This window comes from Vulpes lagopus, chromosome 4 (genome assembly GCF_018345385.1).
Source record: "Vulpes lagopus strain Blue_001 chromosome 4, ASM1834538v1, whole genome shotgun sequence".
Lineage (NCBI taxonomy): Eukaryota > Metazoa > Chordata > Mammalia > Carnivora > Canidae > Vulpes > Vulpes lagopus.
The window spans coordinates 43,435,787-43,447,866 of record NC_054827.1 but is presented as its reverse complement, the minus strand read 5'-3'; the positions used below and the strand labels follow the sequence as shown (position 1 = coordinate 43,447,866).

The following is a 12,080-nucleotide window of genomic DNA, read 5'->3' as shown; positions in this document are numbered from 1 at the left end:
TCAGCTCCTGTGTGAGGATATTGAGCCTGAGGGTTTGCAGGATTTTAACTCAAGGACTTCCTAAGAGCTATCTGATTTCAAATTAGGGCTTATTCTACTACATAGAAGAGCTGGGCCCACTGGATCAGAACGAACCGTGACAAGTGTCTCAGGACATCTATGTTCACTTCAAGGATGAGATTAAGTAGCAACATTTCTGCTTTTATTCCAAGTAGAATGTTACCTCGATTTTCAATTTCAATGAAAAGTAGAGCCCATTAAGGAATATGAGATTTGACTGAAAAATGTCAAATATATTTCATGTAATTAAGATAAACAAAAGCTGTCATTACCAATAGGTAATGACAATGTGATCCATATCAGCACTATCTTAACCAAACACGACCATATCAAAACCTTTCATAATAATAGCTTATTAAGCACTTCACTTTATGCCAACCACTGTTCTGGAAGCTTTATGTATATTAATACTTTGATCCTTGCAACAATCTGGGAAATGGCTTATTATATGTAGCTCCTTTGAATCAAAGACTCAGAGGAGGGCAGCCCTGGTGGCTCAGCGGTTTAGCGCTGCCTTCAGTCCAGGGCGTGATCCTGGAGACCCGGGATCGAGTCCCACGTCAGGCTCCCTGGCTTCTCCCTCTCTCTGCCTGTGTCTCTGCCTCTCTCTGTGTCTCTCATGAATAAATAAAAAATCTTTAAGAAAAAAAAAATATTCAGGGATTAAATAATTTGTGGAAGGGCACAGAAGTAAATGTAAAGCACTTTTCTCTTATTACTATTTTAATTAAGAAGGGGTGTCTCTTTCTCGTCTACCCTTCCACCTCAACCTGATGATACCAGTTTATAAAAGTCATCTTTTTCAAGGCATGATCATGGTAGTAACAGAAAAGTTACTCCACTTAAACCTTCTGCTAAAGTGACTTTAAGTTACTGTATCTCAATCTTCTTAGAATGTCCCATCCCCACTTCTGACACTCTGTATTACTGTGCTGATGTTCCATTCTGGCATCCATCCTTGACCACTCCTACTGAAGTCACTCTATTAAAGACTACCAATAATCTTACTGCCCAGTAAAACATCTTTCACACATGCGTCCTACATGTCCTACCTGACCTTGTAACCTATCTCTAACAATCCTCATCTCTAAGATCCTATGCGTCTTACTCAGTCTCCATCACTTTTTTTTTCATTTTCACCAAACCCTTAAAAAGGAAAAAAGAACATATAATTGGATACCTAATATAAACCGAATGTGTGAAGCACGTAACTCATCACATTTATTAAAGAGTTCTTCAAGATTCTGTACTCTACATTACTGTGCTCTCTTAAGAAATCTCACCCTTCCCATAACTCCAACTAGTGTCACTCCACATGCAATTCCTAAAGTTTCACCTATATATATTCCTAAAGTCTCACAGGCAGACTTATAGCTCTAAGTCAGAACAATGTGCATGTCCCATTTTTTTTTTTAAAGATTTTATTTATTCATGAGAAAGAGGCAGACAGACACAGGCAGAGGGAGAAGCAGGCTCCGTGCAGGGAGCTCGATATGGGACTCCATTCCAGGAGTCCAGGATCAGGCCGTGGGCTGAAGGTGGCGCTAAACTACTGAGCCACGCAGGTTGCCCGCAGGTCCCATTTCTAACTAACAATGGTCTAAAACTAAATGTCATACCTCCACTACCCTCTAACATACACACAGACTTCTGTTCTGTGTTTCTGGTTTTTAGCGTGATTACCTGTAGGCAAGCCTGACTCTAATTCAGTTTGTTTCCCACTTTTCCTTGTACCTTACATGCATTCAGTAGCAGAGTTCTACCTCTTTTGGCATTGCTGTCTCTCATAGCCATTGCTTCTTCCACCTAGTATTGCAGATCTATTTACAGGGAACCCAATTTCACTTAGTCCCAACCACAGGACCATCATTAGTACAACCCCTGTTGTCTCAAATTCATTTCTAACACTGACAGCAGAGCTACCTTGCCAAAATTTGTAACCCATCAGGTTATTTCACTTGTGTGAGATCTTGGATGGCTCTAAGCAACCTGCAGAAGAAAAGGCCAACAGCCACTGCCTATTTTCACAACCATCTACATAGAAACTAGACCCAACAGGCATTTTCTACTTTTGCTCCCGAAACCTACCCACTTAGTTTCCTCCTTTGCTCTGGAAAATGTTTTAAGTTGCCATAACTGAAGATCTATGTGTCACTGCATGTGTGACATCATGCTTTGTCCTTAAGTGAGAATTATTAGGACCTGAAATCTTAATGACTTTTAAGGATCTACTTGAATCATGGTGTACTATGATACATAACTAGCTGTATGCCTGGAAGTCTACAATCCTAGGATCACAACCTCCTCTGGGTAGGCAGTCTCACTCATCTTTGTATTACACCTAACAAAAGGATCCCCTTAAAAAAAAAAAATCCCCTTAAAACCTTTCAAAAATGAGTCTATACTGTGAAAGGATTTAAATAATGACAGTAAGCTCATTTATTAAAAAATACATCTTGGGGTGCCTGGTGGGTGCAGTCAGTTGAGCCTCTGACTATAGATTTTAACTAGGGTCCTGATCTCAGGGTCAAGAGATGGAGCCCTGCATCAGGCTCTGCACTGGCTGTGGAATCTGCCTTTCTTTCTCTCCCCTCCCCATCTTATTCACTCTCTAAAATAAATAAATAAATCTTTTAAAAAAATGCATCTTAAAAGCAAACAAACAAACAAAAATGCATCTTTGGGTGCCTGAGTGGCTCAGTTGGTTAAGCATCCAGTTCTTGACTTAAGCTCAGATCATGATCTCAGGGTTGTGAGACTGAGCCCCACGTTCTACACTGGGTGTGGAGGCTGTTTAAGATTCTCTGTCTGCTCCTCCCTCATGTGCTCTCTCTCAAAAACAATCCATCTTAAACTGATATGATTTCTAAAATACGTATTTTCTATTTCAGAAAACATGGAGATGGGTTTTTTTTAAATATATTAAGAGGAAAAATACTGAAGTGTTGCATTCTTAATCATTAAGAAAGCATATGAGAACAATTAAGATAAGAAGCACTTATGATGAGTCTATTTCATCCAAATGTAAATCACATGTTTAGTCTAACAAAAATTAAGGTAAATTTATGTTTAGAGGCTAAACTGGCAGTAACTATTTTAATTATGGATATTATGACATTTCATCTATACACAAAATTAGTAGTAAAGATAACATTATTTACACATTTCAGCACTTCTACAAAAACAGTGTAAGGGTTTATAAAAGTATCATTAAATTACTTAATTCAGTATATCATCATGAAGCAGTGACGACAGGATATAGAGATATGACCCTATGCTCAAATCACCAAAGATCTACACCACCCCACAGGACTCCACTCCCCCAGCCCTCCCATGGGAGATTCCCACACCTGCGGTGCTGTCTCCTCACCTATCTCCACACATTTTAAATCTAGGTTATCCAATTTCAGCTCTCCAGAAACATGGAGAATTAAAGCCTTAAAATTATTTTATCTGGCAACTAGTTACCAGCATGTAGGGGAAAACTGATCAAAGTAGACAGATTTCTACAAAATTAGAGATTTGAAGTTCATGGTGGAGAAAGATCAGGGATTTACTCTGGAAGGATGTGCTGAGCACACACTCAGTGGCAGAGGATACAGTGATGGGGATGGATATGAACCTAGCCATCCAGGAGCTTACAATCTAAAGAGGAAACTGTAACTACCCAAACAGACATCTATATTTGTGCCACCCACCACAATGGAAAGACGGGGCTGGGTATACAGGTGGTGATCTACTAATCATTCAGGAAATGACAGTGAAGCTGAGACTGGGCACTTAGGTGGGGGCGGTATTCTCCAAACACGTGTGCAGGAAAGGCTGAGTGAAAGGGAGCCAGACTGGTGAAGGGTAGCGGGCAGGCACTGTTCTCTCCACTGCCAGGGAAGTGAGGCAAAAGAACTCTGGCCACAAAGTGGATCACAGACGACTGGAGAATTTCAGGGAGGTAGGTCAGTGGCTGAGATAAATCAAATTAGGATTGTTCTATTGCCACAAAAGAGGGTTTTCTCCCATCAGTTTGTACACATTGTTTCTAAGGGACAAGGCTGACTTGCTTTAGCAAAGGCACATACACTGCACAAGCGTACTTACGAAACTTTTCTAGAGGTGACATACCCTGACTGTGCATGGGCAGTAGCTGTGGCGTTGGGGGTGGGGGCGGCTGTGTGGCTGTAGGACTGAGCACAGCTGTGAACAAGTCTTCAACATCCTTCCCTCCAAGCTCTGTGGGGCAAAAGTACAGTGACAGTAAGAATAAAACAAAATACTAGGAGAGCCAAAGATTATGGAATGCCATTTTCATAAACTCGAAATATAGAACACAAATACCTGGAATTTTATATAACTTTCCAAGAATTGCTCCTAGGATAAAATAAAGAAACACAAGTATTAACTACCATTTCAATGTATTGACACAAAATAGCATTTGACACAGAAATGATCAGAAGAGAAGTTAAATTATAAAGAAGCATGCAGAAAATCTTTGAAAATCATATTTACTCATGTCTTTTAGAAAGCCTAGATGTAGGGCAAATATTTTACCATCTGTGACCATTTTGTCTAGCTCGGGACTGAGGATTCCATCTAGCTGCTCTTCACTTAATGGTCGTGAACTTGGATTGACACTTGACTGAGGCAAAGACGATGGATCATCGGTGACAGGACCAATATCTATTCCAGCTATAGGAGCAAAGTAAAGAGACTAAAAGTGAATTCTGAATATTTACGTAAAATGTATCACACTATTTACCTGCATTAATATACAACATGATTAAAACAGGGCAATGAAAAGTATGTAATTCTAAATTAATCATGGTTCTTATATCAATTTGAATAGTCAATGAGTAAAAATCAGGGACAATATATTTGTAAACTTAGGTGCCACTTAAAATTATATTTTAATCCAAGTAAATACATTTCCTAAGGAATAGAAGAACATACCTGCTTCTAAACCCCCACAAACAAATAAGCACTACATCATTAATATGATAATCTACAAGATTCAATATACAGTATTCAATATATAATGGAAAATAGTGGTTTCAAATGTATAGCTCAGCTATTTCTGTAGTATGTGACACAAGAGGGACAGACTTCCACATAAATTAATGAAACGCTCTAAAATTCTCAATATTTAGTAAACATTATCCTGTGAATAATTTCAACTACAGATCATATTTTGGAAATATTCTGTAGTAACAAAACAAGATATAGATTACGTTTATAATATAACATGGTTTATTTCATACAAATTGGTTTTTAGGCAAAAATCACATTTAAAAGTGATCTATTATCTACTTTATCATGCTCTCTCAATATTACTATTAAAAAGTAAGAGTCTGCCTTTACACGATCTTATATTAGGAACTAACTATAACATTTGGGTAATATTATAAATTACATATTAAGAAGAATAAAACCATTCATTAAAAAAAAGAAAGAGAGAGAGAACTACTAATAAAGTCATCCAAAGCACAGCACAGTTGTACCATGCTTTAGCTGCACGCACAAAGGGAAAAGCAAGTATGGATTAGTGACAAATTAGCACTCTAACAATATGCATGCACCTACAGGATGTTTCAGCTGAAATCACTATAAAAAAGACTACTTCTAGTCAGCCATCATCCATTGCTCAGTTTCTTACCAAATGGAAAAGGTGAGCTCTCAACCTGGAAAGTGCATAAATCAAGACCTACAAGACCCAAACCAAATAAAATGGATGATTACCACAGGAGCGGGAAGTGAGGGGCAATGCAAACAAAAGAAGAAACAAGACACAGCAAGACTGTCAGGGTGACAAGCCTTGCCTTAAGTTTGATGCAATTAGAAAGACAACAGAAATTAACTTGCTATTTCCTCTCCTAAAGCAGAAAAGCTGAGGTAGATCAAATAAAATGATGAGTTCTTTGACAAAGCCAAAACAAACTTTCTTTCAGTTTCAGAGAAAAGACTAAACTTGTTCCACACACACATATACCTCTCATCGCATCATAAAAACAGACACCAGACAAATATAGACATATATACCTGAATGATCAACTGATTTTGCAAGGTCATCTGAAATTATTCCAAGAATGTCATCATCTGTGTTTAAGACTTCAGAAATATCAGCTAAGGGATCATCAGTCGTACCTAAGCATAGCAAGTATATTTTTAAAGTCTCAATATTGTCCTAGACATTAAGTTCTAAAACACGCCCACTCATTCAACCATTCACTAAACATCCAGACTACAGCAGGTGCTGAGTTAAGTGCTAGAATCCTAAATTAAGATTATTACTTCTCAAATAAGGAATTTTTCAAAGAAAATATATACCGATGTTTTGAAAAACTAAACATTAAAAATTAAGACTATTTTTTGCTTTGTGACTTTATTAATAAAATAAATTTAAAATAGAGATCAATAAGAGAAATAAAGGCAATAAAAGTGAAATAGAATGCTATAAGAAACCAAAAAAAAAAAAATGCATTAAGAAAGTGGCATCTCTAAAAGTGACATCTAGAAAATAAAACACAGAAGATAAATATCAAAGTCAAAGGCATTATTTAGAAATTCCTTGTAAAGTACATAGTAGGTACTATCTAGTTAGATGCCTACTTCCAACTTTGATCTTAATATCAATTATTCACTTATTTATTAAAAAAAAATATTTCGGTACCCACAGAATTATGTCTATGGATTATGTTAACAGGCATTGTTCCAGCCCACTAGGAATTCAGAATAAACAAAACAAAGTGCATGCCTCCTTTGCTTACTGTTTCAGAGGGAGTTAGCAAATAAATGACAGCAGTATAAGCCTATAAAGATAACAGTAAGGTCAAAGGATTAAGAATAAGATGTGGAGATGATAAAGTATTAGATAAAGTGGTCAGGGAAGATCTTTTGAAGGATGTGACCAAGGACAAATGTAAATGAAGTAAGGGAGTAATATGCATAAAGATGGAGAGAACACTCCACGCAAAGGGAAAAGCAGATGGAAAAGGTTTTTTGCCAAGTATGGCAAGTGTGGTTGACTATATTAATGAAGGGAAGGAGTGGTAGGAAATAAAAGGTAACTAAGTGAGATTACGTATGGTTTTATAAGTCATGGTGAAGACTGAGCTTCACTCTGAAATAGCAGAATGGGAACGTGTTAGAAGGTTGATGGCTAGAAGGGGATTTGAGTGATATTTTAAAGGGAAAGCAGTGGCTCCCATGTGTAGAAAAGACTGGGGGAGGTGGGTGTGGGAAGTGTTGGCAGCACGCCCCCCCCCCGGGGGGGTGGGGGGAGGGGCTGGACTGGTCCAGAGGCAGCTGCTGTAGTCTAAGTGAGAAGTGGGGACAGCAGGCACTCGAGAGCAGGAGGGAGAGTGGAGATAAGACATGGTTGACTTTAGGATACATTTTGAAGGCAGAGACAAATTTGTGGATGTATCCCGGTGTGCAGTGTAAGATAATAAAGAATTAAGGAGGACTCCAAAGTTGGTTTCTGGACTTACAATAAGACAATAGGCTAGCTTTAATATATTATATTAGTCATTTAGGTTAAGAACATCTGCACTTTTTAACCCATGTCAACTGTGTTTTTACTTTGAAAGGGGGGGAAGGGACACAAAATACTTCTAAGATCCCAGATCAAAATTCCCTGTAAGACACAGTCTTGTCCCACTAAACACATACTTCTCAAACAGAATTCATACAGAAGTTAATAATTTTTCAAACCAAACACGAAAGTAAATTAAATGCCTAAATATTTGTAAAGTTTGTAGAGAAATAAAATTACTTCAATAGTGTATTCTCTTGACACCTGAAGGAAAAATATTCTGAATTCTTTCAGGAATTGCGTGTATGTGTGAATTAAAGAACAGAACTCTACTACATAAATTACATTTTTTTCAAAAACCATGTTTTAAAAGTTCACCCCTACTTAAAGAAAGGGATTTTTCTATCTTCTTACCAACAAATCATTAGAACTGATGTGATGGACTGTACTGAATGACATACAACAAGCTCCTACTTCTAAGTCTCCATTACAAAGGCCAGGGTCTGGGATGCCTGGGTGGCTCAGTGGTTGAGCATCTGCCTTTGGCTCAGGGCATGATCCTGGAGTCCTGGGATTGAGTCCCACATCGGGCTCCCTGCATGGAGTCTGCTTCTCCCCTCTCTGCCTGTGTCTCTGCCTCTCTCTCTCTCTCTGTGTCTCTCACGAATAAATAAATAAAATCTTAAAAAAAAAAAAAGAAAGAAAGAAAAGAAAGAAAGGCCAGGGTCCTTCAGCGGCAGGCATTGTCCCATTTAGTCTGGGTTTGGGGACGGGTGCTATTCTAGTCCTCCACATTCTAGCTTATCACTGAACCATTCTCAGTATTTTGTGAACTTATCGATGTTTTTTCCTGCCACAATATGCCTTCTGTCCAACTTCAGTTCTCTTCCTCATAAAAACTTAAGTGCAAGTAAGTTCTAGTTAAGTTTTTAAATAGCTAGTCAAAATTTTCCCAGTAAGATATCCTTCACAGTAAGATACTCTTTGAAGGATCCACAAGTCTTTCGCTATATATTAACAATATATTGACATGGACAAGAGCAGGTAAGCACTTAAAACAACAGAATGCAAGTAAAAGTAAAATGATCTGTTCAGATAAACAAAAAAACATGGCCTTTAGATCAGTGCTTTAACTTCCGCATTGCTAACAATAAGAAAGACTGGACATCTCCTATGTGTAAAAGAGGGAGTAAAACTACCAATTATTTCAAGAAGTTAAAATAAAAGCCTATATATCAATCCAGGGTAATGCCAAGTTAATGGAGCTGTAATATATCAAAAGTTATCTCTCAGTAAATGGTCCCTTTAAGACTATTTTTCCAAACTGAGTTTATAAAATTAACAGAGTAAAAAAAATGTCATCAATGGCAAAAAGGAAGCTTGTCAGATAACATTAACTTATAGTGAGATTAAAACCTAGAAGTGGGGAAGAAACTCTGTGATAACAACTCATACATACTGAACTAGTTAAACTCGAGAGCCTTGCCTTGTTGACATTAATATTACTTTATAAATATAAGTTCTCATGCTTTTGCCTGCCTCTAAATCGTCCCCTTACTCACTGTATCTAGGGCAATGGTTCCCAACCAGGGGCAGTTTTGCAGGGGAGTCCAGTATCTGGAGACAGTTATGATCATCACAAAATAAGGACAGATATGCTGCACCACAGGGCCTCTTTCCAACAAAGATCTACCTAGCCCAAACTATCAGTAGTAAGAAACTGATCTAACATAACCTATTTCATTATGTTAACATAGTCAGCCAGTCCTCAGCCACAGTACTTTTTCCCTTTCATTTGAATTTCTTTAGGTTATGTAATTAACAAAAATCTCACTTAAATCGAAGATTATTACACTTATTATTTACCGACTATGGTGAAATTATACCCTCTTACATTATCCTTTGCACATTCTAACACTGAACGTTCTCCTTTGCAACTCTTGATTTTGGTGATAGTTACATAGGTATAATCTTTTTTTGCCAAATCTTATCTACCTGTCCACTTCAAGTAGCTGCATTTACTGAATGTACTGAATGCATATTATACTTTAATGAGGTCAATTTTTAAAATGTATAGGAGACCAAACTAAAGCATATCAAAGGTTTAATTACAAGGAATACAAATGTCATTATGATAAAAAACGCATCTGTAAATTATTCCACATACCGTGAGGTCCAGGTTTTGCTGGAGTTGAGGATGAACTAAGTAGTGGATCTAAGGAAGGATCCAAGAAATTTGTGTTCATGTTTGTTTTATATGAAAGGTGAGCTGTATCTTCCGATAGATTATCTAAACTTAGCTTGTTTTGTCTACTTGTATCTAGAAGATCTTTTCCAAAGAAAGCTTCCTAAAGATAAGCACATATGAAAATGATTGATTTAGTTATAAAATTCTAAAACGTTAACAGGTAATTCTGCCATTTTTGACAAGGCGGCAGAAATAATACAAAAACTTGGTATTCAAGAATACAGAAATTGAATATAGAAATATATGTATAATATAGAAATAACCTGTCATTTGTTTTATACAGATATCCCCTTATTTTAAAAGATTTTTTTTGTAGTTTTACTAGAGACAAATAAAATAATGTAAATAAAGCCACACAATTATGTCAAATGTGTTTCTAGAAACTGCAATAATCCAGTAATTCCAGGCAATTAGGCTATAATTAAATTTAAAAATTGATTAATTTATAATACTCTTGGCACCTTAATTTGTATTATAAGAAAAATTAAAGCTCCATGAATATTAATATTTATAGATTACTTGCAGAGAATAGCACAAGGGTTTGATCTACAGCTTTAATATTTACATACTTCAGGTAGATTTAGTAACCTCATATTGATTCACATAACCACATTAAAGACTTAACATGCTATAAATCTTTTTTATTTTTACATGCTATAAATCTGAAAGTGGGTTTTTATAGTCATTTGAACCATACTATGTGCACAAAATTTACTACTATTAAAGGCTTTGGGCTTTTAATTCACTTACTCATATTAACATTTCTCCATTTCAATATACTTCCTCTACCTGGAGACCTGAGACCCATGTTTCAAGCTGAGTTCCTTACAACTGGAAGATCTCTCCAAAACTTCTCAAGGATCAATTAGGAGGACAAAAGGAAGCCCTTGGGAGCACCCCCCCCCCCCCCCCCCAGCAATCTCACTTCAATCCAACAATCCTGTACAGTAGTCTGGGAAAAAAGGATCCTTTATAGAGGACAATTTTGCAGAAACTGAACATTTAACACACTCTCATCAAAGATACATACACAGAAAAGGTTCGCTGCACCATTTTTTATAATACCAACAGAGAAAGCAGCTTCAATGTCTGTCAAAAGGCATTATGACTAAACAAATTATTGACACCCAAACTATCAAACACATCAATTTTTTAAAAGGATGTAGAGCTATGCTGTCAAAGAAAAGCTCTAAAATACATCAAAAGAAAGCGAGTTGAGTGATATGTCCAGCAAGACATCAGATACATCAAATAAAAACTACTCTCACTATGCAAAAATAATTAAACAAGTTCTGAAAGGATAAATACCAAACTGTTAACAATGCTAACTTCTGCAAAGGGGTAAGAGAAAGAGGTATGTGAAGTCCAGTAGGTTTGAAATGTTCACATTTTTTAAATGAACAAGCTGTTTCACTATAAAAAAGAAATGTGAAAACCAGGAAAGTTAGTGCACTGGGTAGAGGATGGTCTGTTTCTCACAAGAGTGATGCTTTTATCATGAGGAAACATACTGAACAGCAGAGCATTCCAGAACTTCAGGGATCATTTATTTCATGCCTTTGGTATAAATCTGAGACTATGATTAGCAAGAATTTTTTTCTTTAAATGGCTCATGAAGACTTCAGTGCTATTTATCAGAAAGTAATATTCTTATTAACTTGATGGCTTTTTATTAACTTTATAAAAAGGAAAGGCTCCACATGGTTTCTAATTTGATAATGTGACTCCCAGAATGAACTGGAGATTTTAAATGTACTAACAGGGTTCCCTAAGGTCACATAGCAGCACTAGGTCTTAGGAGACCACATAAATATTTCTACGGGGTAGATTAATTACTTATAGTTTATCTCGACACTGTTGAGATTAATAAAAACTGGAAAATGGCTACTGAATTCCTGTGGGTTTTCATCACTATATATTTCCTCAATCAATGGGGGCAATACAACTGCTACCACCAGATGTCCAATAGCACCATTACAAAGGTTTTCTTCATATCCCCCTGCCTGAAGAAAGGTATTACTGATGTACACCAAAGGAAACAATCCAGCTCAACACATTAAGATTATAGCAGTAATTAGGAAATCAGACCCATTACTTTTAAAGGCTCTTTTTCAAAGTATGAAATGGTCAGTTATCGTATGTTCATAAACAGCTAAAGAAGGCTTTAGATCAATAGGAGCAGAAGCATGTTATCTATTAAATATTCTCAAGAAAGGATTATTTAAAGGAAGGGGAAGGGGATGAGAA

At 36.7% G+C, this 12,080-nt stretch overlaps 1 protein-coding gene across 14 annotated transcripts in view; it reads right to left on the bottom strand.

Annotated features, from left to right (window-relative positions):
• Positions 1–12,080, bottom strand: part of KMT2C (lysine methyltransferase 2C) — a 284,116-nt gene that overhangs the window by 50,655 nt on the left and 221,381 nt on the right. For 10 of the 14 annotated variants that reach the window (XM_041752737.1, XM_041752743.1, XM_041752742.1 and 7 more), the window contains 6 exons: positions 9,753–9,933; positions 6,091–6,195; positions 5,708–5,755; positions 4,606–4,743; positions 4,393–4,425; positions 4,156–4,287 (listed from right to left, as the gene is read on the bottom strand). In XM_041752737.1, the coding sequence (XP_041608671.1) occupies positions 4,156–4,287; positions 4,393–4,425; positions 4,606–4,743; positions 5,708–5,755; positions 6,091–6,195; positions 9,753–9,933 (637 nt within the window). The remainder of the gene's footprint in view (positions 1–4,155; positions 4,288–4,392; positions 4,426–4,605; positions 4,744–5,707; positions 5,756–6,090; positions 6,196–9,752; positions 9,934–12,080) is intronic. The other 4 variants (XM_041752744.1, XM_041752750.1, XM_041752745.1 and 1 more) reach the window with 3 other exon arrangements.